At 37.9% G+C, this 27,747-nt stretch overlaps 1 protein-coding gene across 3 annotated transcripts in view; it reads left to right on the top strand.

The window, feature by feature from the left end:
* FRMD6 (FERM domain containing 6) overlaps window positions 1-24,107 on the top strand; it is a 76,399-nt gene extending 52,292 nt beyond the window's left edge. For all 3 annotated transcript variants that reach the window (XM_063089720.1, XM_063089722.1, XM_063089721.1), the window contains exons 7-14: window positions 2,106-2,261; window positions 5,657-5,722; window positions 6,587-6,655; window positions 9,071-9,245; window positions 14,066-14,401; window positions 15,584-15,715; window positions 19,096-19,187; window positions 21,151-24,107. In XM_063089720.1, coding sequence (XP_062945790.1) covers window positions 2,106-2,261; window positions 5,657-5,722; window positions 6,587-6,655; window positions 9,071-9,245; window positions 14,066-14,401; window positions 15,584-15,715; window positions 19,096-19,187; window positions 21,151-21,435 — 1,311 coding nt within the window. In that variant the 3' untranslated portion in view covers window positions 21,436-24,107. The remainder of the gene's footprint in view (window positions 1-2,105; window positions 2,262-5,656; window positions 5,723-6,586; window positions 6,656-9,070; window positions 9,246-14,065; window positions 14,402-15,583; window positions 15,716-19,095; window positions 19,188-21,150) is intronic.
* The last annotated feature ends 3,640 nt before the right edge of the window (window positions 24,108-27,747 follow it).

The following is a 27,747-nucleotide window of genomic DNA, read 5'->3' on the forward strand; positions in this document are numbered from 1 at the left end:
CGGGGTCTTTTGTTGTTCCATATGAATATTAGGATTGTTTTTTTTTTTTTTTTTTTTTTCTTATTTCTGTGAAAAACGTCATTGTTTTTTGATAGGGATTGCATTGCATCTGTAAATTACTTTGGGTATTATGGACATTTTCACTTTGTTGATACCTCCAATCCAAGAGCATGGAATATCTTTCCATTTTTTTGTGTCCTCTTCAATTTCTTTCAGCAGTGATTTGTAGAGATCTTTCACCTCCTTGGCTGAATTTATTTGTAGGCATTTAATTTTGGGGGAAACTATTGTAAATGGGCTTGATTTCTTGATTCCTTTTTCTACTAGTCTGTTGTTGGAGTGTGAAAATGCTACTGATTTTTCCATGCTCATTTTGCATCCTGCAACTTTACTGAAATCATTAATCAGCTCTAAGAGTATTTTGGTAGAGTCTTTAGGTTTTTCTATGTATAGGATCATGACATCTGCAAACAGAAACAGTTTGACTTTGTCTTTTCCAATCTGGATGCACTTTCTTTCTTTCCCTTGCCTGATTGCTCTTGCTAGTACTTCTAATACTGTGTTAAATAGGAGTGGTGAGAGTGGGTATCCTTGTCTTGTTCCTGTTCTTAAGGGAAAGGCTTTCATCTTTTCCCCATTCAGGATGATATTGGTGGTGGATTTGTCGTACATGATTTTTATTGTGTTGAGATACTTTCCTTCTCTACCTAATTTGCTGAGAGTCTTTATCATGAAGGGGTGATGTTGAGTTTTGTCAAATGCCTTTTCTTCATCTGTTGGGATAATCATATGGTTTTTGTCCTTGATTTTATCGATGTAGTGTATCACATTAGTTTGTGTATGTTGAACCATCTTCTTGCATCTCTGGGATGAATCCCATTGATCATGGTGTATAATTTTTTTGATGCATTGCTGTATTCTATTTGCTAATATTTTGTTGAGGATTTTTGTGTCTATGTTCATCAAGGATATTGGCCTGTAGTTTTCTTTTTTTGTTGCATCTTTGGTTTTGGCATCAAGGTGATGCTGGACTCATAGAATGAGTTTGGGAGAATGGCCTCTGTTTCCTTCCATGTTTTGGAATACTTTGAAGAGAATTGGTATTAATTCCTCTTTAAAGTTTTGGTAGAATTCAGCAGTAAAGCCATCCAGTCTTGGGCTTTTTTTTATTGAGAGACTGCTGGTTACTGTTCATTCTTATTGCTTGTTATGGGTCTGTTCAGGTTTCCTATGTCTTCTTGGTTCTTGACCAATAATTTATCATGTTGAATTCTCTATAAAATATTCAATAAGAAGAGAAAAATTTAAATAACTAAAAAGACATTTTAAAACTAAATTCTCTAATTTTTTTATTCTGTAAAGTTTAAGCAGTACTCTTTTTGTTTACATTGCATAATTCTTTCCACATTTCATAATCCTAATGAAATCAGCTAAGACTTTACTCAGCACCTTTCTCTTAGCCCAAAGCTGCTGGATTCTATTTTTTTGATACCTAAAGGCTTAGACTACTGTCCAATGAAAATCTAAGCCACAGTGAATCACAATGAATGCTTGAATGATATTGTTTATTCCTAAGTATTCAAAAAGTGTGTTTGTATCAGCCTTTTATATAAGAACCAAAAATGTTTCGGAGAATTCTCCTCCCCAGTCCCCTGCCTACTTTGGATTAACATCTAGGACTTGCCACTCTGTGGCTATAACTTTAGAGTTAAGAGTTAAGAAGGATCTAGAACCTGAAGATGTGCTGATGGTACATGTATTTCATAGTACCAGTAATTTTGCAAGTGTAAACAGTGATGTGTTTGCGCAGTTTTTTTTCATGATGACTTTAAAGCCAAAAGAACTAATTTTTTCCATTTCTTGTTATTTTTCTTCTGAGATATGCTGCACTACAGCCAAATTGACTTTGTAGCTTTTAGTACTCGCTGATTCAGCCTAGTAACATAACAGATGGTGAAAACAATGAAAGTGGGAATTTTCTAATGGAAATTAGCCAGTTTACATGGCCTGTTTTGGATTCTTATCCTTTCTTTATTTAGGGGGTGGGGGTAGAACTTACATCCCTCCAACAAATGTTGCATTGCACACCCCTTGTATCCCAACAGGTTGTTTCCAAGAGGGGGAAGGACTACATCCTGAAGCACATTCCAAACATGCACAAAGATCAGTTTGCACTGACAGCTTCTGAGGCTCATCTTAAATATATCAAAGAGGCTGTCCGACTGGATGACGTTGCGGTTCACTACTACAGATTGTATAAGGTACAAAACTGCAATAAGTATGCAGCTTCTGAGAAAAAAAAAACATCTTCTCAATTAGGGTGTCAATTCTACTGAAAATTCTTATTTCATTTTTTAGTAGACTTTTAAAAGAGTTTCATTTGAATCGCTGTTTGTTATCATAGGTCAGTCTTGGAGGCAGTGGTGCTTTCCCTTTGGCCTGGAAGCAGGACAAAATATTTTTTTAATGGTTCGAATAGTGCGATAACAAGTGTGGCTACAAATTGTGAATCTGGCTCTTCAGTGATTATGGAATTGCTACTATTTTTCTCCTCCCCAAATTTGTTTTTCTGCTTTGAGGAATAACGTTTCCAACTTGTTTGATTAGTAGTTTTTAATATTCCTCAAAGTGAAGAGCCATACCTGCATTCTATCTGTTAATTATAAGAACATCACTACAACAGGTTATGTTTATGGAGTACTGTGTTTATTGGACAACTTTATATTCTTTTTTTTTTTAATCCTCAGAACTCTATAAGAAAAAGAATTGTACAGACCAGAAAACTGAGGCTTAAGCAGATTAAATAATTCATCTAAGATCACAAAACTGGGCCGAGCCCGTGGCGCACTGGGGAGAGTGCAGCGCTGGGCTCCCGCCGCCGGTTCGGATCCTATATAGGAATGGCCGGTGCACTCACTGGCTGAGTGCCGGTCACGAAAAAGACAAAAAAAAAAAAAATAAGATCACAAAACTAAGTGGCAGAGCCAGGATTTGACCCAGGCCTTCTTGATAACAAAGCCTATGTGCTTAAGCCACTATACTCTGCCTTTCCCTCACTCTCTTATGTTTGTTTGTGTCTTGTGTGTCTCTAGCCTCATTTTCTTCATCCTGGGGCAGAGGTCACACACCCAAATAACAACTGGGGCCATGCTCTGCAGGGAATCACTCACATTACTAATTGTCATCTATTTGTTTTCTCTCCTCCTCCTCCCCATCCCTTTCCCTATTCCGCAAGTGCCACTTTGTTGACAAGAACTCCTGAATCCCCACTTAGGTATGCAAAGGCATGTTTTTTCAAGCCAAATAGGATGAAATAGTTAAGAGTATGGTTGCTGGGCCTAACTGCCTGGGATCGAATCCCAGCTTGGCTTCTATGTGACCTTATTTAACTTCTCTGAGCCTCAGTTTCCGTGCCTACCTCTTAGCATTGCTGAAGACTAAAGGAATTAAAGGATGAAGAGTGCTTCAAACAGTGCCCAGAATGTGTTAAACGATGTGCGGCTCACTGCTGTTACCATTATCATTGTTATTATTATGCTTGTTTTCTCTACCACTTCTTTTGTGGTAAGGTTAGCAGAACTAGACCTTTGGAAACTGGGCTGTAGTTTGAATGTATTGCTGGGTAATATTCCCAGCTAATTCAAAAACATAATAAGGGACCAAAACATGATTTTTCTCTCTCTGTCTTCCATGCCCAAGAGATGTATTGTTAATGTCCCATCATCCTTGAAAGGCATAATTGAGTTCTGTAAGATCCCTTTGGCTAAGTTCCTAAAGGACTGAGTTGTTTGTTTGTTTTTTCCTTAAGATTTCATTTGTGGCACCTCAATTTACATGAGAAAAGGCAAATAAATGACAGTTTTGACAAACAGTTTTTATTTTAAAATGTATTGGAAGTATGAATGATATATTGGAAAGATTGTGGCTTTGAAATTAGATATCAAGAAGAGACCTTATGCCACTAATAACTCTTACTGGGATCCTAGGCCACAACTATAATCCTGGGCCATCTGTGAAGTGTGGATGATACTATACACTTCACAAGGTTGGTAGGATTTCATGACATAATGAATCTGAAATAATGAGGTATAATACCTGGCACATTAGTGAGTGCTCAATAAATATTAATTGCTTCTTACCTTATTTGCTAGAAAAGCTTGCTATTTTAAAGAATGCTATTAAGAAATAGGAACCTTTTAGTGAAGTAGATATCCCCAATTTATCTTTTGTTGAAAATTAATTTTTCTAATTTGTTTAAAGTGTGGTACATCTGCATTACATAGAAAATTGTTCTCTTGTCTGCGTAAAACAAGATATTTAATAAAAATGTAACTGAATGAAGTGAGGGAATAGATATTGTTACCTGCTGGGCAGTTTTTCATTCTTTGGAGAAATCAACTGACAGCCATTAAATCTGCTTCATTTACGGGCTGCTTATAAAATGGAAATAAGGTAAACAGAGGACAAGAAACATTCTGGAAAAAAGCTGTTTTGTGCCCCTTTCCCACCAATACACACCTCATCCATGAACAATCAGCATTTTTATGAGCACAGTCTTATTTTAGAAAGTGATCAGTACAGCCTTGAAAGGGAAATTGGCTGAAACTCAGATAATGATGGATTGGTTTCTCCTGTTAAACCTTATACTGTGTGCACCTTTCTTGGTATGAAAATATATTAGTTGGAAAGAAACAGCCCAAATAGTGAAAATAGGCTATATCTTCTCTTTGCTATGCCAGGGGAAGATGCATTTCCTAAAAATCTTTCTTCACCCATTTGTGGGAAAATTGACACTAAACTTAAAGATCTACACATATTTGTTTATTGTTTTTATTGACAAATCTCTTAGTGAAATATTTTAATTACTTAGGGATTTTATTTACTTCTGTTTTTAACTTCATACCTTATATGTACTTATTACAGATGAGCACTTAAAAGATATGGCCAAATTTCAGAGTAAATTTTTAATTGTAGAATTTATTTCCTTATGCTTATTGAAATTTATTTTTTACTTTTTATGGTGTAGCTGGTAGAATGTGTATTATACTGGCAAGTGATAATTGAACTTCTTAAAAATAAGTATTTCCAAACTAACTGAATATAAAGCTTTTACAGCTTTATTATCTGTCCTCATGAGAGAGTCTTAAGTGTTTTTTAGTCCTTTGCCTCTAATTTTGGCTTCAGAGCTGAGAGATTTGCCCAGTTCTAAACATATAAAGTCTGGTGTATTTCAGAACATAACTATGACATTAGATTCAAGATTCTAACTTCTGAGAAGAGAATAAGCATAAGATAGGAAGTTTTAAAAAAAAACTGATATGATACAAAAGCAGCAAAAACTGTCTTGTTTACTGAATTCTCAATAACATAAGTACTTAGAATATTGTCACATATTTCACTAACATAGTGAAGACACTAAAACTTTGAAATCTCGGGGATTTAAAAAGTAGAATATATTATTATTGATTTAATATGTGCTCACGATTTTTTTAAATCTTACAGGAAACTACAGGTATGGAAAAGACTTGAACAAAGTTATTTTAAGTCAAAAGCTTTCCAATCCAGAAATTTCTCCTTCTGTTTCTTTGGTGCTGAATTGTCCATTGGAGAAGGAAAGTTTATGAAATTTTTTTTTCATGAAGTTTTATTTCTACAGGATAAAAGGGAAATTGAGGCTTCACTGACCCTTGGATTGACCATGCGGGGAATACAGATTTTTCAGGTTGGTAAATGAGAAATGAGTATCAAATGGTATCAGCCATGTCTCATGTTTACAGTGTGCCTGTGTGGTCCTGTCACAGGTTCAGTGGTCCATTTCCAGTCACTAACTGGTCATTATTTCCTGTCTGTCTAGCATAGATGTGGAGGATATAGGATGAATGAAGTTACTCAACCCGTTCCTTGACAGAAATAAGTCCTCCATAACAGAAAACAATAAGCCAAAGATTAACCCAGACTCATCACTAACAGATCACTAATATCCAGACATTTTTCTTTTTGTGATTGATTTTAAATATGCTCTTTTATCCTCTGAAGCATTTATAACTGTGTAAAGAAACATGACATTTTAATACAGTGCCCAACTAGACATTTTAATTTCCATTACATTTTTCTGATAAAACTTGTCCCTTGAGTGTGTGGTAACTGTCTCCCTTTTACAGATGGAATGTTGTTATCCTACAGTCATCAACTGGGGAGAGAGAATACCTCTTTCTTCAAGATGTAGGAAAATATAAGGATGCCTTATCTTTGATGTAGGCAAAGTATCCAATTATGAAAGTCTGAGTGTCTTATCATATCTCTTGAATGCCTGAGTCTTTAGGACTTTTTATTTAAATTTAGGAATAGGCCAGAAGGGAAAAGATTGCCTCGAAAGGGCCAGTTAATTCAGTCACACAGGAACCAAAAGCTACAGAATTATATCACTAATCTTTTAATTACTGTCTGCACTTCACCAAAGAGAGTTGGGGACTTCTTTCAGATTTTAATTACTGTATTTTAGTTTTCTGGGAGAGAAGTTAGAGCCATTTTAGAGTGTCTGTCGTTTTTACTATTAACTCTATATGCATTGTAATTCTTTCCACAGAATTTAGATGAAGAGAAACAATTACTTTATGATTTCCCCTGGACAAATGTTGGAAAGTTGGTTTTTGTGGTAAGTTTATAATAACTAACTTTTTTTTAAAAGTCTCAATTTGTTTTTGTGGGTTTTTGTTATTTTTTGTTTTGTTTTTAAACAATGTTGTCTTAAGCACAAAAGTTGTTTTTTAAAAGTGGAAGCTGAAGATAGTAGCTTTCTTATATCCTTGTGCATATCCTTGTCACTCATATCAGTAGTGAACTTAAAATCAAACAATCTTATAGCAAAAGAAATTACTAATTTTAATTTGTCTGGTTTCTACCACATTACCCTAAGTTATTCCAGTTGCCGAAGAAATAGTGAGAAAAGTACAAGATGAGTTAATCAAATAGAATTATCATAAAAAGCCTACAGCAGAGGGATTGGAAAACAGAAAGCCATAACCACAGGGTAACTTACTCTTCTTGTAGAGGTCGGCCCTTCTTTTGAAAGTTATTTCTTTTGAGCAACGAATAAAAAATGATATAAAAAGATGTTTCTATTAATATCTGACTATTTAAAATAGTCATCATTATAAAGAAAGATCTACTATTCTTAACAGGAAAAGTACTCTTATTTTTATGATATTGAGAATGATGCACTTTCTTTTGTTATAGCAAATTTTTTATTTTTCCCAGCTGTTTCTCTGCTTTACTATATTTATTTTTTGTTAGGGTTCAAAGAATTACAGTTAATAGTGTGTTTACATCTGGTGGTCATAAAAATCCATGATTCTGCTTTATTCAGAAGTTATTAGAAAAAATACAGGAAGAAAGGAGGAAGATAAGGATTTGTAGACATGTGCTTCTTTCTTGTAAGGAAGATGGCTTGTATAAGCCCTTATGTAAAGGGCAACGTTGCAGATAGAAGGTGAATGCTCACTCCACTCTGCATTGTGAGGCAAAAGACCCGTTTTCTGACATCACATTACTTGAATTACTTGGGCACAATTCAATCTGATTCCACTTTACTCATACATTAATTGGGGCCTGGCCTACCTCCTCCTCACTGGCTCTCTCTTGTTCAAGCTCTTTGTGAAAGGATCTGACCTGTTTGAAAATGAGCAAATTATAACCCCACTTGGCCCTTTTATCTTCCAAATTAAGTAGTAATAAAATACATTTATGACATTGAGTTTTTTAAGGGTCCTGGACTCAGTGGTTCCAGAATCTAGTTGTGCATCAGCCTTATCTGAGGAGCTTAAGATACAGATTTCTGGGCCTCACCTTCTTTTCCCAAGAGATTTTTGATTGAGTGGGTCAGGAGTGGAGACTGGGAATTGATTTTGACAAGTTTCCCAGATGATTCATCTTGCAGCCAACCCAGCCCTGCCTAGCTATGTGACCTTAAGGAACTTACTTAACCTCTCTGTGCCTTGGTTTCATTCTAAAATGGGGATAATCAACCTTTCCCCATAGACAACATGTGAGGATTAAATGAGTTAATACATGCTTAATGCTCACGAAATGTCAGTTATTGCTGTTTTTTTAAAATAAAAAGCTCCGAGGTATTAAAAACCAAACCAAAACAAAAACATCTATCCTTAGCTGGGCTACACAAACCCATATTGCTTTGTGCTGACCTTGAGTTATGTAGTTAGAATATGCCTTCCTCCTTGCTTTCCCTGCCCTCCAGCCAAGGATCTTCGTATGTGAAATATTCATTTTTATAAATCTATTGCCTTATTCATTATTAGGAAAGTTAAAGGAATTCATAATATCCCATAGCTGTAAGGAGCCTTAACCAAACCCTCACCCAGACTTAATGATATTTCTTATACCTCTACTGATAGCTCTTCTTTCTATTTCCCATCTCATTTCCTCCAACTGCTAAAGAACTTTTCCATTTTTTCCTAAACAGTAGATAGGTATCTTGTATTGTTTACTATCATAACTCCTTATTTATTTTCTTTCCAAAAATTTATCATAAACTATAATTGCTTTATGTGTTTATTTACCGTCTCCCCCACTGGGTTGTAGCTCCATGAGGGTAGGGACATTGTCTTATTTTTATAGTGTCTAACACAGTGTTTGGATGATAATAAGTGTTCCATAATTATTCAAATGCATTAATCTCTTCTAGACTTTGTCTTCTTGCTTGCTGAGTTGGGGTATTGGGATTGCATCCGAGGATGCTTTCATGATGGGCCCTTCTCTTCTCCATTATAGAAATAGCCTGACCAGCCAGAGAAACTAAAGGAATTCACCATCTGTCTTACATTGTTAGTGTTTACCAGAGGACCCTGGCTAAATGCTTCCCTGAATTTTTGGCAATCCTTTGTCCTGTGAAATTTTTGAAAAGGAAGACAATTTACCCCTCAGGGAATTTTAAATGGAGCTTTATACGTCTATTTCCAAATCCGCAGTTTTCCTTACTAAATAGAAAATGAAGGGGACCTTGGCAAATCAGAGGTTTTTCTCCCTAAATTTGATTCATGCTTTCCCTCCACAGGGTAAGAAATTTGAAATTTTGCCAGATGGCTTGCCCTCAGCCAGGAAGCTTATATACTACACAGGGTGCCCCATGCGCTCCAGACACCTCCTGCAACTTCTGAGCAACAGCCACCGTCTCTACATGAATCTGCAGCCTGTCCTGCGCCACATCCGCAAGCTGGAGGAAAATGAAGGTGTGGTGGGGTGTCGGCGTGGGGGAAGCAAAAGATGTCTGCCGCCTGTAGCCTCCTACTCTATAGCTGCCAGGAACCAGGGTTTTAAGTTCTTGAAGAATGGGATCTGGGGATCGGGCCTCTCCAGATTCAGAGCAGAATTTTCATTTACATCTCAGTATTATCCCCGAAGGCAGGGGGATGGGCTTAAGGCTCCGCAACACCTATTCAGAGTATCTGAGGTTACTCCAGTCATTTAGTTATCCCTCAAATACAGTCTCTTTAAACTTTCTTCACACCTGGCCTGAAAATCCTTGCAAAAAGCCACACTATAAAGGCACTGGGCAAGAGATTACCTGTAACTTACATTTTATCTGCATCTCAAACTCTGTATATACACTGACCCGTCTTGGTGCCATTATCCACAGGCAGTCTGGGATTCCTTGCAATGTTATTATTACTTAGAGTAACAATAAAGGTGGGTCACAGAAGTGTCTCCAGCCTCTCTGATTGACAGCTGGGAAGCCCCCAAGTCTGGCCCATCAAGAATGACAGACAAATGAGAGGAAGCTTTCATTTGAGGATTTTGTGAGCCAATCCTATGGAAGTTTTGCTGAGATGCAGATCTAGGAATAGAGCAGTCTGTTTGGGGCCTCACAGTACTGGGTACTGAAAAGAGGGGCAGGTCAAGGTGGGGAAGAGGAAGGCAGTGTTAGTGGCTTCTAACATCAGACTTCAACTTTGTAATATTAATTTTATGGTTAACCCTTTATCTTGAGTTGTGGCACCTTGGGGGGGTTCCTCCATTTAATACACTCCAACTTCTGATCCCCAAAAATGCTATGCTGCATATTTGTTTATTTTTTAATGTTTTCGATTTGTTTTGCAAATTAATGTTGTAATTGTTATGGTAACTAGATCTTATATTAAATCAATTAGATTAGAATCGGGGTATTTGCAGGAACATCAGGATGCAGATTCATATCTTAAGTCCATGTCTGAAAAAAGTTTTGACCCCTTAGACCTCATCTTTCCTGGAGAAAAAGGCAAGTACCCATTCTCTCACAAATAAGCAAAAAACCTTATAGAAGTTTATGCATCTGATTGATTTCTCTCGAAGATGACCCTATTTGGAGATTCCCTTGTAATTTAGCGACAATTAGAACATGAATCATTTCCCACTGTCTATCACCAAACTGGATCTGTCTTTGGAGACCCTTGGTATAACTGTCAGGTGTATTGGCTTCTGCTGCTGCCAGACTACCAGTTCTTCCCGATGATCACTCATTGATATAACAAATATATCTCTCCTGTACTGACATGAATATTAAAAGGAATTCAGACGGGGACAGAGGCACAAGGGAGCCTGTAAGAATAGGTGACTTAGGTGCAGAGCCCATTATTGGACAAGTGTGCCTCATTCCTAAATGGCCAACATGACACCTTGAGAAGTTCATTTATTTCATTAGTGCTCTGACCGCAGCATTTTAGTAAATTCTTTTTTAGATGACCCTAAGGGGAGCCCTTTACAGACTGAAAATGAGTTAACCTTCTCTGTAGGTTCTAAGGTAAAATTACAAAGAATTTTGAGTACTTAGATGGGGAGGGAGGGCTTTGTCCATTGCTAAACAGAGTACCAAATATATTTGGGGGCTTAAGTGAGTAGGTGTCTTAATCTATTTCCTGCTGCTGTAACAAAATACCACAGACTGGGTAATTTATAAGGAACAGAAATGTATTTCTTCAAAGTTCTGGAATCTGGGAAGTCTGAGATTGAGGGGCCAGCGTCTGGAAAGGGCCTTTCTGCTGCATCTACCTGTGGTAGAAGGCAGGAAGGCAAGGAAGAGCGTAAAAGGGGCCCAAACTAATCCATTCCTGAGATAACAGCATTAATCCAGTCATGAGTCCTCATGTCCTGATCACCTCTTAAAGGTTTCACGTCTTAATACTGTTAAAATGGCAATTAAATTTCAACATGAGTTTGGGAGGAACAACATTCAAAACCAGAGCAGCAGGGGAAGGAAGGAATGATAAAGGTGTAAATTGAATCTTGTATTTAGATGAGCGTGGATAGATTTTGAGGGTAGTCTTTTTTTTTTTTTTTTTTTTTTTTTTTCCTTCTTGCAAAGAAAACATACTTCATTTTCTCTGCTTAGAGGTACCTCCGGGACTGAAGAAAGGTTGAAACCGAGTTTCTGTGGGCCAGCTTTGGCCTGAATCCAATTACCTAATCCACATTTGCGGGCTCCATCATTTTAACAAGAAATGCCTTTTTCTTGGCATTAGTTTAGCAAAACAACAGCATAAAAAGAGTCAGTGTTTTTCTGAACCAAGTTTCATTTAGAGTCACCTTGTCTTGAACACTATTTTAGCATTTTATAGTAGAACATGATCACAAGAATTTTTCCATAGGGTTTAGAAGAGAAGGAAAGACATGCCTTGTGTCATGAGTTAAAGCCCACCTTTATTCTATAGCTGGAGCTATCTTAGGTGTTATGTGAAGACGTCACATTTGCTGCATTATATTCCAAAATAATGTATGAGAAACTATGTGGTCTCTGGGCTTTTACAACAGAGTGAATAAAAAGAACACAGATATATTGATGATATGTGTTCTTGACACCAGTGATAACAGGGTGTGTGTGTGTGTGTGTGTGTGTGTGTGTGTGTGTGTGTGTGTGTGTGTGTGTGTGTGTGTGTGTGTGTGTGTGTGTGTGTGTGTAAGAGATTGCATTTTGCATTTCTTAGAATAAAATTTAGAATTGTGTAAATGCTTTCCTCAGTTTGTAGATGAGTGGTGTGAAGTTTCTTAAATGTTTGCAAAGGGTCTAAATGATACAGCACTAAGAGGGGAGCAGAAGCCAGCCACGTGGAACACCAAGGCCACACTGACATGTTGACATATGATTCACACCAGGCTCCTACTAGGTAGAAGACAGCCTGGCAAGTGCTTTTCTTCTCATGAGTACTCTAGTGAGTATAGAGGAACTATAATCAACTCCAAACCTATCAGGAAATTGAGTGTAGAAGGGCTGTTTATCAAAAGGAAATTTATGTGTGTATTTTTTTTTTTTTTTTTTTAGCAGCTGGCTGGTATGGTGATCCAAACCCTTGACTTTGGTGTTATCAACACCACACTCTAACCATGTGAGCTAACCAGCCAGTCCTGGAAGGAGAGATAGAAAAGCTTTTTAAAAGAAGAAAAAGCTTTTAAATTATTAGATAAACAATCACTAATTGTCTCTGAACTATAGAACTCCAACCTTCTAGAAATGTTTTACGTTTTTCTCTTCGCTTTCCGCCCTTCCAAGGGCCACATGGCTATTTTAAAACTACAGTGACTAAAAATTGTATGAGAATTTTGTAAGCTCCGTTAGCTCTTCAGCTTCATCTTTACCCCTGTTGACTTCAGAAGATAGGAATCATTAGAACCCAGGCTGCTCCCTGAAAGAAGGTTTGTTGAGACATGCACTTTTGTTGTGGTGATACGTGTGTTGGGCTCTGTTGTCCGGTGCCAGCCTGCTTCTGTGTGGCAGCACATACTTGCCTTTGTGTTTCAGCCCAATTCCTTAGAAAGGCATGAATGGGCTGGAGCCTGGAGATGTACACAGAGCCTTCTCCAAGCATTTTTTGTGTTTTGCATCCTGGAAAGTGTACCTTCTTTTTCTCCTGCTGCTCATTCCCTCTCTGAGGAGTCTGTGGTGATTATACTTCAGAGCTGGATTCAGACAGCAAGAGCGGTCAAGAGTGCAAGGATTTTCACTTAACTAAGAAACGAGACAATTAAATCCACTAACAGGGCCCTGAGAACCCAATTAGTCTACTAGTTAGCAGTTTCTAAAGTAATATCAACTTAACATTCTCCAAATGCACTCTCTGTTTGTAACATTGTTTTAGTATACTATTTTTCTTCACTATGAAAAGGGCAAGGAAGCTAAACTGTTTCTCTGTTTTAAATTTAAATTATTTAAATTTAAATAATATTTTCGTGTACACCTGCAGCTCAATTATAACTTTGTGCCTTAATGTAGTGGTTAGTTTAGTATTTGATTAAAGGGACTTTCCAATATCTCTTTGACTGCATGGAAGAACAGCACAGTTTTACCAGCCAGATGCCACGTAGGTATAAGTCATAAAACCAGCAGTAATTACTATGTTTTCTTAATAGATGATAAAACTTCACTAATTCAGCCTAAATAGAGAAAAGCAATCTTATATTTATGAAAATTTAAATATTAGAATTTTTAAAGAAATTCTCAGAAGAATAGTTTTATTTTAAATTGTATTCAGCAGCTAAAGGTAAGCTCATAATGGACCAAATTGAACAAATGAACAAATAAAATGAGTGGCAATTAGCATAATTATATTTATTTAATAGTCTTCTATAGCACTGATTTTGAAATTATGGAGAAGGACCAGATTTTTAATATACCTAGTATGCTGAGTATTGATAATACTTTTGCAAAACATAGAATCACATTCTCTGTCGTGGCCATGTCATATTGCTCTAGAAGTTTCTAAATGTTTGTTCTCAATTACTTATTTCACTGTGGACTAATAAAAATTTGCAGATAAGAAGCAGTCTGCAACTACATTTTGCATAGCACTCTTCTAAACTGTTTGGAGCTTCAAAACTCTCTGAGTAGTTTAAATATTCCCCTCAAATCTATTGTATTAGTTTTTATTCATTTTGTCAAGCTCCTATCTCAATTATCACTACTTTGAAATCCCTAGATTTCGATGTAAAATTGTCCTTGTTCTTGGCCTGATGACTCACTTAATCTAACCAACCGCTGCTTTGTCTCGTTGACTAACAATGAGATGTGTTCCTCACCACACAGAGAAGAAGCAGTATCGAGAATCTTACATCAGCGACAACCTAGACCTCGACATGGACCAGCTGGAAAAGCGGTCACGGGCCAGTGGGAGCAGCGCAGGCAGCATGAAGCACAAGCGCCTGTCTCGTCACTCCACTGCTAGCCACAGCAGTTCCCACACCTCTGGCATCGAGGCAGACACCAAGCCCCGGGACACAGGGCCCGAGGACAGCTACTCTGGCAGCGCCATCCACCGCAAGCTAAAAACCTGCAGCTCAATGACCAGCCATGGCAGCTCCCACACCTCAGGGGTGGAGAGTGGTGGCAAGGACCGACTGGAGGAGGACTCACAGGATGACGGTAACAGGATGCCCTGTCACGGGCTCTCTTTTTTTCCGTCTCCCAGTGTTTCCAAGTATTGGTTGTATAGAATTGATGTTTGGGCGCAACTAAGTAGTAGTACTGGAGAAGAAGGGGTGTCTTGCTATCTTCCTCAGTGTCTTGTTGAGTTGCTTGCGTTTGACTATGCACAGAGCATCCCTCCGGTCATGATCCTTTGCAGCCACACAGTTGAGTGCTTGTAGAATCTAAGTCTTAGCTGTTTATGTGAAGTAGAGTAGAGGCTAGTCCTACAGCCCTCATGTCTGTATTTTTGATACCCAGATTAAATAAGGCAGTGCTTAGGGCAACAGAGTGGATGCAGTGATAGTGACAGAAACATCTCGAACTTCTGATACCCCCCCTCCAAAAGAAAAGATTTAAGTCTACATCATTGGGTTAATTAGTGAAGTGTTTCTTAAGTGCGTCCCATGTAACCAGAACTATAGGGAATATAAAAGAAATATGAGGGTACTTCAAAAAAGTTCATGGAAAGATTTGTATTCTCTTTTAATTCCATTTTTCCATGAACTTTTTGAAGTACCCTTGTATAGCACCTGGCTGCTAGGAACTTAATCTGTGTTAAGGAGGTAAGATGAGACCTACAGCCTATGTCAGCCAAACGTAGCATTTGTGTGCCTCTGTTTTATACTATATTTCTGTCTCAAATAAGTGCCATAGCACTCAGTTTTGGGGGAAAGATATTGAAACTGTTAAGGAAAACTGCAGGCCATGTCTGGTTTCCATAGAATCCATGTGGACCTCAAATCAAGTCACTGAAAGCCCTGAGAGTAGACAGCTGTGGGAAGTGGGGAGCTTCCTGAGCTGCTCCTCTGCCTGTGTCAGCAGTTCTTGGTAGGTATTAGGAGTCAGTCTTGGTTTACAGCATGGTAGTACAGTTTTTTTTTCTTTCTAAAGAATAAAGAATAATTGATACTCACATCATGGCATTAAGAAGACATATAGATAACCCAGCTATCCTGTGAAAGAGAGAGTAAGTAGCGTGCAGTTGAGAATTCTCCCTAGAGTTTCCTATTGAAGAATCCCATTAGCAAATTTATTTTCAAATGTTAATAATTCCACAGTGCTCTCAAAGTGTGGCTATGAATTATGGTGGTCATTTCCCTTCATGTCTCTAAATATCTTTTCCTTCTTTGGTGTCAGAAATAGAAATGTTGGTTGATGACCCCAGGGACCTGGAGCAGATGAATGAAGAGTCTCTGGAAGTCAGCCCAGATATGTGCATCTATATTACGGAGGACATGCTCCTGTCACGGAAGCTGAATGGACACTCTGGTGAGCTCTATGGGAAGTTCTTCTCCTGAGGTAGTGGATTATCCTGGACTGACAAACAGGAGCCTCAGAAAATAGAAGGGGCAGTAGGGGCTCTAAATCAGAGACAAGATTGGAATAAAAGCCATTCCAAGGCAGTGTCATGAACTGCAGGATCAGGTGCCTTCTGTGGAAGAAAGGCAAGGGGAGAAGTACCCAGGACTGGGAGTTTAGCATCTTCTGCCCTGTGCTTTGGGCAAAAGGTAGTTGTCTAATAGGATTTTCTTTAATTTTTGCTATATTAAATCAGCGAATCATATAATGCATCTAAAAGGGGCCTTGGAGACCCTTCAGTCTGGCATCCTACTTTTTTTATGAGAAAACCTATAGACTAGAGAGGACAAATGCTGCATGGCTAGAAACAGAAGTCAAGCCTCTAGGTGTGTTTTGTTTTGTTTTCTCCACTACATTATATTGGTACAGGAGTCTGGAAGAAAAAGTGTAAAACAGGGTTGACTTAAAAAGACACTCTTAAATTCTGTATGTGTATGAATTCTTCTAGAAAGCATGTATTCATTATAACCCTATTATAGGATTATATAATATTATATAATATGTTTCTATCATATAAAAGATGCTCCATTTTTAGAAAAGGCAGCAGTGTGGGTTTTGTTTATAAACCTCAGTCACTTCTGACTATGGTTGTCACGCAGCATGACTTAGTCTTTGCTCTTTAGAGAAGTGTGCCTTAGGAACCAGCACTGAGGAAATGGCCTGAGTGCTTGTTCTGGCACTTCCAGCTTTGATGGAGTGAAAGGTCCTGTTAGGACTGACATGACCTGTCATTGCCCTTGTCAGACCCACGGTCCCTGAGGCTCAGTGAGCCTCTTCCCGGTCCCAGACACTGGGAATCAGAGATGAACAAGACCGACACACACAGACCCCACCATCCTGGCATTTACTTGGCGAGAGCATGAGGTGCTTTTTACTTCAGAATTCTATTTGCTAGCCCAGTAGAAGCATGGCCTCCAGACCTGTGCCAGGAACAGACCTTCCATGGTTGCAGAGAATCACTCTCCCTGACCAACATGGACTCAGCAGGCTGGTTGCCCTGGGCATGCTTAGAGTTCATATACCAAACTTTGCATTTGCTGCCCATTTACTTTATTATATTGAATATTCTCCTTACAAATACATTTCAATATATATTAAATATAAATTCACAACTATATGCACATTATATGTGCACAGGTAACTCTACATTTATATGTTTGTGGAAAGAAAATGGTCTGTACCGTATGTACCAAAGTGCCTGTGGGAAGGGATATGAGGGAAGTTGTCTTGCACTTTGTATTTAACATTTCTGTCTTTAATTTTCATGTGAATGTTAATTTTGTAATTTTAAATAGAAATAAAATTTCAGTAAATAGGATGGCTCTTTTAAAAGGTTTATATACAGAAAATATTTGTTGAATGTTATTTATAATAGCCAAAAAAAGAAAACAATGAGTGGTTAAATTATTCTCTATTCATACAATGTAATATTATACAGCCATTAAATAGAAGATTTTCAAAGAATATTTAATAACATAAGAAAGATAGGTATGGAAAACAGTACAAATTCTATAAAAGTATGGTCTAATTAAAAAATGTTTATATGTATATAAAAAGGGAAGAAAATACATAAAATATTAATAGCCTTATCTCTGAATGATAGTGTTATAGGTAGTTAATTTTTTCTTACTTGCATCATCCTAGTCTTCCAAATCCTATACAATTTGAGCATTTAAACATTGTTTTTAAAATATTGAGCTAAGATTGAATAGTGATGATGTACACTACTCTGTTCTTCATTTTCATTCAAATGTGGTAGGAACTTTATAGTGACTTTTCTAGTGGTGGGTCTGGGTTTTGGAGAAACCATGCTTTTTATTTTATTAGCGGTGGGTCTGAGTTTTGGGGATTATTTATAAGCATGTTAGCCAAGGGCACATTTACCAGGAAGTATTAAAGGAACCATACCAAGTACCAACCAGTGCACAAGTTCACATGTTCCTATGAGGATTCATTCAAAGGCTTAATGCTTTTTAAAAGATAAGGATCTTTCTAGAGCATGACCCTCTGCTAAAGGTATCACCCGAGAGTTTTTAAACTGTCTACGTGTAAACTAGGAATGTCTTCATATTTCATGTTACAGTTTAACTAATAATTGAACACTTAATATATACAAGGCATATACTAGACACTGAATCATTATGAGACATTTCTAAAGAGTTAAGGGATAGAACACAAGTGATTTCTGTAGGCTGCTAGCAGTAATAAAAATCACATTTCTCAAGGTTCTTTTTTTGTCAGGTGGACATACACTTTTCTTAAGAAGCTGTTTGTCCTTATGGATCTAGGGCTTGATGTTCTCACTTGCTTCGCCTATTGGCAAGAACAATTTCAATGGTATTCATGTACATCACCAGTTCCTGTTGGTAATTTTACCTTCTGAAACATTTTTCCAGGGTGCTTCACTGGCATGCCACAGTCAGTTAGGGAAGTGTCAGCCCTGGATTTCTGTTTCTTAAAATTTAGCAGGTTTCCCCTGAGCACGGAGGTGTTAGGAGCTCTGTTGATCTCAGAGCCCCAGTACTGAATTTTCACTGTGGCCTCCCATGTTGGTCTCTTACCAGTGGGATCTACTGCAGGAGGCACATGCCACAGTGTTTTCATCAGCCAAGAAGAGTCCCATGAACTGTGTTCTAGATGCAGGCCCTGTACTTAACACTTTCCATGCATTCACTGATTAATCATCATTAAAACTATAGTAAACAGGTGCTGGTATCAACCCCATTTTATAAGAGGAAGAGACTGAGACACAGGGAGGCTATGTAACTGGCCAAAGTACACAGCTAATTAATTATCTGAGCCTGTCTGGGTCAGGTTCCATCCCAGATCTGTCTGACTCCAGATGCCGGAGTCCCCACACTTACCATGGCTCACCCAAGTGGACTCAGACCTAGAAGCCCACACCACTGTTCAGCAAGGGTTAAATTCAAAATCAGTGATATATGGAAATGGGGGCAACTTTATGGGATATAGTAAAGAGACTGCTTTACACTTACAGTCTTTATTTTTATTCCTAACTTACTCATATAGAGCTTAATTAGGATTTATTTTAGAAAATTCAGACTCAAAACTCCTTCCTCCTCTTTAACCTCACATTTACTCATTACCCTCTATTTAAGCTGAGAGAATGTGTGACACCCTAGTTTTCTGCCACCAACAAGTCACAATGAGACTTTTCAGTAACGGTTAATATTTGATTTTTCATTCCTGGGAGTAGTATATATCAGAATATGTAAAAGATGTGAATAATTTGAAGTGTTCATTGTTTTTATCTCTGTGTTTTACTTCAGGGTTGATTGTGAAAGAAATTGGTTCTTCCACCTCCAGCTCTTCAGAAACAGTTGTCAGACTTCGTGGCCAGAGCACTGATTCTCTCCCACAGGTACTGAAGGCATCGGCAAATTTAGATTAGGAACTGGAGTTATAGAAAATTTTAAATAGGAATTTACATTTATATTTATACAGATGAGCAAAAAACATACATTCTAGTTTTATTCTGAATTTATTTTTACTTTATTTGTTAGTTCCACTTTGAGTTGATTTTCATTTGGATAAATTGTATTCTTTGCTTCACACTTTAGGAGGGAAGCCTCTGGTCTTCAGGCTTCAAGGTTGTGCGTGTGCGTGTGTGTGTGTGTGTGTGTTGACTGACTTCATCAATGTGGGAGAATAATATTCTTGTCAGGTGTGTTATGGCAGAAATGTTTCCACACTCAGATTATTTCATTCAGATTGAATTTTCAAAGTATGCTGAACTAGAGCGTTTGACAACCTGTGATCACTGGTTAAACTATTAGAATGTTAAAAATATAGATAAAATTCCTGAAGCTCATGGGCGCAGCATTTGGATATACTGTGCAATTGATGCTCACCTCTATTTTCTGAGCATTCTCTCCCTCCTTCTGTGACTCTCTTCCTTGTTCTCTCTGCGTCTTATTTTTTTTGCCTTCTATATGTGTTTCTCTCTTTTCTTTCTTTCTCTTGCATTCTGGCTCTCTTTGTTACATACTATTTCCCCCCCTTTCTTCCCTTTTTTCACATTTGTCCTTTCTTTCTTTTACTTCCATTGAAGTAGCCATAATAATGTACAAATGGTGTTTATTAAATATTTTTTCTGAGAGCTCCTATAGTAATCTTTTAAGCAGTGTGTGTAGCATGATGAATTGGAGTAGGGGCTCCAGAGTCAAACCGCCTACTTTGTACCCCAACTCTGCCACTCAGTGTTAACTTTTACTGTACAGAAATGTTCATGGGCGCAGCTGAGAATCAGATTCCACACCTACAGATGGGGAGAACATTTGTGTGCCTGCCTTGAGAGTTTGTGAGGTGACCAAATGATTCTCTGTGTGCAGTCCTGTTGCAGCCTGGGAAGCCTGCTTCAGCACAAGGGATTATCCTGTGCTGGAGTGTCACTTAGATGTGACACTTCTTAGAACAATATCCTTTAGGAACTTTTGTGTCTTGTGAAAGTGGTATCTTCTTCTAACAAGGTTTTCCTTTGTGGTTTAAGCAGCTAAAGTTGGAGGAAACAATGCCTAGTTTCCCTAAATAATCCATTAAAAGTATCTTCCATTCACGTAATGATCTGAACCATTTTTAGTCTATTTATATTTGTCACCAGTACCACCTCTTGGGATAATGAGTTCCAAAAGTCTGCTCCCTGCTATGGAAAGCAATTGGCAGAACATGACATCTTTGAGTGTTCAGGAGCCGCCTCTCAGTCCTGGTGCTGCCTCCAAACCTTTTCGGCACCAAGAACACTTTATGTGCTACCCAGGAATTCTGACTTTTCAGAAAATAGTTCTTCAAACTGTGTTACTTGAGTAATTGGTTTGTTTTCCCATTTCTAACAGATCTCAGCGTAAGAGTGTTGCCACATTGAATTGCCATATCCCAGTGAAAAAGCAAACAGTATCTTCACCTATGTAGCCTTATTTTAAGATAATTGCTTGATTTCTGAAATGCTAAGGATAGTTGGATTCCTGTTGTATTTGCATCTCTTTGCTTTGTAATATTTATTTATAAAATGGGAAGAATAATATCACCTGCCTCATAGGGCTGTTAGGAAGATTAATATATGCAGAGTATTTAGATAAGGGCCTGGCATATAGTAAGTGCTCAGAAAATGTTAGCTGCTGTTATTATTGGTGGTGGTGGTGGTGTTGATGTATTTTCTGACAGGGCCTCAGGGGTCCAGAAACTCTTAGATTGGAAACCACTTTCTGACATATAGGGATTACTTAACCTTTTATGATTTTGCAGAATCTCTCTTTGCAGGGCACATATGCTAACCTTTTGTTTAGTCTGTATTCTTAAAGTTGTTTTAATCCCTCCTTATTTTGCAGACTATATGTCGAAAACCAAAGACCTCCACCGATCGACATAGTTTGAGCCTTGATGACATCAGACTTTACCAGAAAGACTTCTTGCGCATTGCGGGTCTGTGTCAGGACACTGCTCAGAGTTATACCTTTGGATGTGGCCATGAACTGGATGAGGAAGGCCTCTACTGCAATAGCTGCTTGGCTCAGCAGTGTGTCAACATCCAAGATGCTTTTCCAGTCAAAAGAACCAGCAAATACTTTTCTCTGGATCTCACTCATGATGAAGTTCCAGAGTTTGTTGTATAAAGTCCATCTGCGTGCAGCCTTATGGGCAGCCTGCTGTGTGCTGGAGGCTGTGAATGTTGTGGGTTCTTTACATACTACTTGTGCCATATTTTCCTCACCCCAAACATAGCTCTTTCTTTATAATATTTACAATGGAAACAAAAGCCTTGTGACAGTTGCACTTTAAGTATTATGCAGAGGTAAAAGAACTACAGAGAATGTACAGCAAGACAAGTGCCAGAAGTTCATTGATCCTTTGGAAGGAAGTGCTCTTTACTGGTTACCAAGCCTTCAGAGTATTGGACTATGGTGTGTTTGTTCATCTGTTGTTTTTTAATCCAGTTACACATAACATCACATTTTTTATCACATGAAAGATACTGTTAGTTTTATTTGTTTCCTTGTAAATTTTTTTTACGACTCCCTCATGAAATGCTCATGGTTTGAGGGAGGAGAGAGGGAAGGTTTTCTCTTCTTTCAATGGAGAAACCTTACCTAGTATATAGCCATTACTGCCTCACTGAGGCTGTCCCAAAGTGAACACTAATGAAGTGATCAAAATCATGTGGTTCTAGCAAGCCAAAGATATGTACGTAACAGAAGCACGCTGAGTCAAGAAGACGTGAATCAAGCAATAACCAGAAGACTGTGCATGCTGTGATCCCTAGTGACTCCTTTATACCTGCTGAGTGCCATGTGCTCCTCTTTGCTCTTCCACAAAGCTCTAGGACTCAGCTGAGTTCCTCATCCAAGTAACTGATTAATTATGTTCATGTCATAGTGCATTTTGTGGAGTTTACAAAACTGGTTTCTGTTAAATTTCTGGAAATATCTTAGAAAATGTTTGTGGTTGGTGGTGATTTTTGTTTGGTTGGATTTTGTTTTTGTTTCATTATCAAGAGCAAATTATGGTAATGCTAGTTTCTGCTTAACCAAAATACCCTAACTATATGTATATGTTATACATATAAATACATGGGATTGTGTGTGTTTATATGTGTTTAAAGCTTACTAACTTTTCACTTTGGCTTCCATGACCATCTAGTATACGTAAAATTCCTTGTTTAATATTGATACATCACTGAATGAATGATACCTATGGACAATCAGTTAAAGTATGTAGAATTAAGAATGACTTTCCTCATGTGCCTTTGGCCATGATTCTCAGCCCTGATTGCATATTAGAATTATTTTGGGAGCTTTTAAAAAAATAACAATGTTTGGGTCCCACCCCAGATCAATTAAATTAGTCTCTTGTGGCGGGACCCTGGTGGAATTGCCTTTTCTTTCAAAGTTCTCCAGATGGAATTTATATGCAACAGGGTTGAAAACCACTGATTTAGAGTGTGTCGTTAAGTTTGAAGTAAAGGTATACAGGAGATGGTAACATACAAGAAAGGGCCATTTTTCAGATAGTTACCGCTGTGCTGCTGTTATAATATATAATGAAATCAAGTCAGGAGAGTGAATTTATCAGCCTTTTGAAGTATAGTAAAAACGTTGCTCACACTTTAGGAGAGTACTTCATAGCACAATGTCTTTCTATGAGATTTTTTAATGATTTAGTATTTTACAACATTTGTTTACCATGTTTTGATATACCATTTTTTCTATCTGCCAGGTTTTATTAAAAAAAAACCAAACTATATATTATTTTCTGAACAAATAGTCATATTTTTGTACAAAATTATGTTCTCAGATAAAAAAGAAATAGATTTCGGGTACAGCAGAACATAAGCAGTGTTACCTGAGGATGGGAGTCAGTATTATAAAACAAATAGTGAACACGGACACACCCCCTCTGTGCTGCCCCTCCTGCACCAGGCACGGGTGTGCATGCAACAGAGCCTTGTCAAATTAGTTTCACCTGACACTTTAAAAGGAAAAAGGTTCTACAGAGTTCCGTGGTCATGAAATTATTTTGTTTTCATCAAATGCTTTAAAAGAACCAAAGTTTCAGATATCAGAATGTATAAAAATATCTCAGTCTCTCTAAAAGTATGAAAGGATTATTTAATGTCTGTTTTACTTTTAAGTCATTAAATAATTCACTATTTCTTACAAATGCTTAAGAGACAAATCCTGGTGAAGTTTGTACTCTAAAGAGTTTAGATCATAATGCAGTGCATTTCCTTAGCTCCTAGTGTTTCTTGCAAACATTAAAAAAAAAAAAAAAAAATTAAACAGGTAGGGCTTTATACTTTACTTTCTCTCTGCTTCAGCCAGAATCAGGTCTTCAGGGTTTTGCCAGCATTGTTGATGGTTTTGCACACCCTCTTTCTAATTGGATTTGTGAATAGTCTTGTGGGTTTTCAAAAATGAAACATGTTAAAGAACATTCTTGCTTTTTGGTCCACTGTTTGCAGCAGAATAATATATATGTATATGAAAATCCACTTTGAATAATCTACATTTTTGTATTTGGAAATTGTTTTAAAAAATAAAACAGGAAAAGAAAAGTATAAAGCTGTTATTTATTCTACATTTGTTACATATCCATTGCTAGTCAGTATACCAGTTTGGTATATATTGCCTCTACACATCCACATTTGTATTTCCAGCAGTGAGCTTTATATCTACATAAACTGTAAATAATCCTTTCTGTGAAAGGATCATCATATCAGGATGATACCAAAAGTATGTAAAAACTGCATTATTTTGTAATTATTTCTTATAGGTATTTCATGGTAAGATTAGCAGTCAATAAAATTACTTTTTTTTGCCTTTAAAGTGCCTTTTTTATTATTAGAGTTCTCAATTAAGCAAGAATCATTGAGTGAATATGTTTTCTTTGTGTTCTTCTTTCCTATAATGGAGCACGTTAAAGGACAACCCAAAGGTCCCATGAGATAGGATCTCAAGCAAAACAGTCCTTGTAGTGATGATGGTCATAGCTGATGCTGAGCACCACCATGTGTCAGGTCCTGTTTCGTGTGTAGTAGGATTGCATGTGTTAACTCATTTCATCCTCATGTTCCCATGAGGTGGGTACTATTATTCTCAAATTAGAGATGAAGAAAGCAAGTTTCCAAGAGGTAAGGTCTGTGAGGTTGTGTTAGTCAGCCACTATTCAGTCCCAAATTATGGGCTGAAAGGACTCTACTTTTAAAAATATAATATTTTTAATTAAAATGACTGACTTAAACCCTAACTTAAACAGTCATCATTGGAGTGTTGGTTTTAATTTTTTAAAAATAAGTGGTTGTATTTAAAAGCACGCATTTGTAGGACTAAACATGAGGGCAACACAGCATAAAGGAAAGAGCCCGGAGCTGAGAGTCAATGGAGAGGATTCTGAAAAGCCCAGCTGTCTTTCTAAAGGTAAATCCATTACCTTTTCTTTGCTCCAGCTTTCTTGGCTATGAAATGGGGATAATAATTTAGAGAACCATTTGAGGAATTAAGTAAGGTAGTAAGTATAATCTCTGATGACTAGGGTGGGAGAGAGGAGGGGTTTCAAATCTTCTAACATTTAACCTTTATAGGACAGAGCCATTTGGAAGCATACAATACAAAACAAAAGCTTTCTATTGGGGTGTTACTCATAAATTTTGAAGAATATCTGGTAAATTGTAAGTAAGTTGGAGTCAAGGAAAGAGAATATCTGGTCACCTACTATGCATCTGACATTAGATGCATCATGTCTATTCTTCACAACCCTTCAGGGAGTTGTCACCTTCATTTCACAGCTGAGGAAACAGCTTGTGAGTGCGCAGTCAGAGCACAGTTTTGAGCACAGTTTTAAACCCAAATTCACCTCCAGGATCTTTGCTTTTTCTATGATATACACCATGTTACCCAATGCTCTTAGAGAAAGGCTCAGAACCTAATAGTGAAGACAGACTCACAATTCTAAGTGGATGAATGAAACTTATTTGCTAACTCAGTAATTTTTCTTTTTTTCTTTTTTTTTCTTTTTTAATTTTATTTTGTCGATATACATTGTGGCTGATTATTGCTCCCCATCACCAAAACCTCCCTCCCTTCTCCCTCCCCCCCTCCCCCCCAACAATGTCCTTTCTGTTTGCTTGTCATATCAACTTCGAGTAATTGTGGTTGTTATATCTAACTCAGTAATTTTTCAAGCATCACTATGTACCAGAGATACACAAAACTTATATGGGCATTAGTTTGGCACAGAGACAGTAAAGACCTGGGGGGTGGGGAATGGGAGACAGGGAGATCAGAGAAGGTTGTACTGGGAAAAAGAGCCTTAAATGGAGACTTGCGGCAAGAGTAATTACGCTCCAGCTGAGTCATGAAAGGTCTTGGGTATCCAGATGAGTACCCTGAGTTTTTTTCTAGACAGTGGGGAGTCATTGGAGGAGTTATAAAAGAGACGTGTATTTGGGATTTGAGACAAATAATAGAAGCAGTATAACTAGAAGGTTGGAGGGACAGCAAGACTGGAGAGATGAGGAGGGTCTGAACCAGGATTGATAGCAGGGAGAAAAGATTCAAAGGCTATGTAGGAAGCAGAATCAAAGGACTGTGTGTTACACACACACACACACACACACACGCACGCACGCACGCACGCAAGGTTGTCATCTCCTAAACTAAATATTGGGAGAAATAGGCAATTTCCCCATACTTGGCAAAGTCCTTGGGAAAACTAGAGTTAACTGCTGCTTTGTAATTCTGAATTAAAATCCACTCTGCACGAGTACTTTGAGTATTAAAAATTGGCACAATGACCACAACTACTCCAGTCTATAGCAGTGGTTCTCAATCCTGGCTGGCTGCACATTAGAATGATCCAAAGAGCTGAAAACAACAGTCCCTGGGGCCCAACCAAGAGCGGATTTATTTGGTGTGGAATGACTCTGCAAGTGATGCTAATGTGCATCAGGGTCACAACCACTGGTCCATAGCTGAGTCCAAGCAATATAGACTGACCAGGCTTTCTACTCCTCAGCTAGCATGGTCTACACTTGGAATGGGCTGGGTCTCCCAAGTGTCCAAGTATATTGCATTTGTGAGAATGACTTTTTTTTTTTTTTTTTTTTTTTGGTCAATAAAGCTGTCAGAGAGTGGACCAATGTTCAAATGAGGCACTGAACTCACCATTTCATAGTCTGAATATACCCGTATTCTAAAGAGCTGGGTGTTACATACATAAGACTGTTTGGCTAAGTATGAGGGTGGGGATTATGTGAGTATACTAAAATATTTTAACATCTCCCTGTCTCTGTTTTATTTGCCTCGTCATTTCTCTAGTGCTTTACACAAATTGATCCCCAGACAGAGGAGGTATAATGAAAATAAATAAGCTAAATTCCACACAGCTCTTTGATTTTTAAGACATGTACTTTGAATTAAGAGAGAAGTCTGACCTCTGAAAAGTCCTGATCAGTTGCTATGAGCCATTGCAGGTGATGAAGTTGCATACTCTCAAGAGATTAATTGAAGGTCTATAAACATGGCACAGCTATAATTAACTGACTCATTACTTAGGATGAGTGTTTACCCATCTGGTGTCAACTGTAGTCAGTTAAGGTCTCCTTAATTTATTACTGTCATTACTGCAAACGATAGATTTCATAAGAACAAACAGTTCCCAAATTAGGGAAGAATTATGTTCCAAGTTTGCTTCTAAATTGGTTGTTTGGCATTTAGAACACACATCCCCAACTTCCGTACTAGCCCTCAAATGCCGAGATATTATTAGAGATGATTTTTTTTTCCTGTTCATTAGTAACCATTTGTTAGAGAAGAGGCCCAAGCATACATAAATAAGGTAGGTGGAGTGACCTCACAAGCAGATAGAGGTGGTAGCACCCCCATAGACCAATAGTTCAGTCTTCAGGGTTTACTTCTCATAGTACATCCATGCCCAACCAACTATAGAGAAAAGTAGAAAAAAGCTTCGGGCAAGCCATGCCAAGATGAAACAGCTCTAAGCCACTTTCTACCGTGGGGGCTCCATGAGGGGTGCTTCCACTCTTTCCTCATCCACACCCCAGCTGCCCAGTCCAGAGTTACTCAGTGCTACTCTGCCATCATGACAGATTCAGCTGGAACAGGCCCTCTTCTCTTTCTCATGTGCAGAGGTGGCAGGAAGCAGATAGGTCTAGGAGCTACTCTAAGAAGCAGAAGCCCCAGGGTCGTCTTTAGACTCTATCCCTGAATTGCTACAGGGCAAGAATAAGATGTTTTAAGAGAGAAGTTAAGGAGCCTATATTGGGGCCTTTAAAGGCAACATCAAAAAGAATGCGTAAGACCATAAAATCCACTGGAGGATTTAAAAGAGGCCTAAGTAAATTGATATGCTATGTCCTAAAAGGAAAGACTCAGTAATGCAAGTGTCAATTTTTTCCATCAATTCCAATC

The sequence above is a fragment of the Cynocephalus volans genome, chromosome 3 (assembly GCF_027409185.1).
Source record: "Cynocephalus volans isolate mCynVol1 chromosome 3, mCynVol1.pri, whole genome shotgun sequence".
NCBI classification, from domain to species: Eukaryota; Metazoa; Chordata; class Mammalia; order Dermoptera; family Cynocephalidae; genus Cynocephalus; species Cynocephalus volans.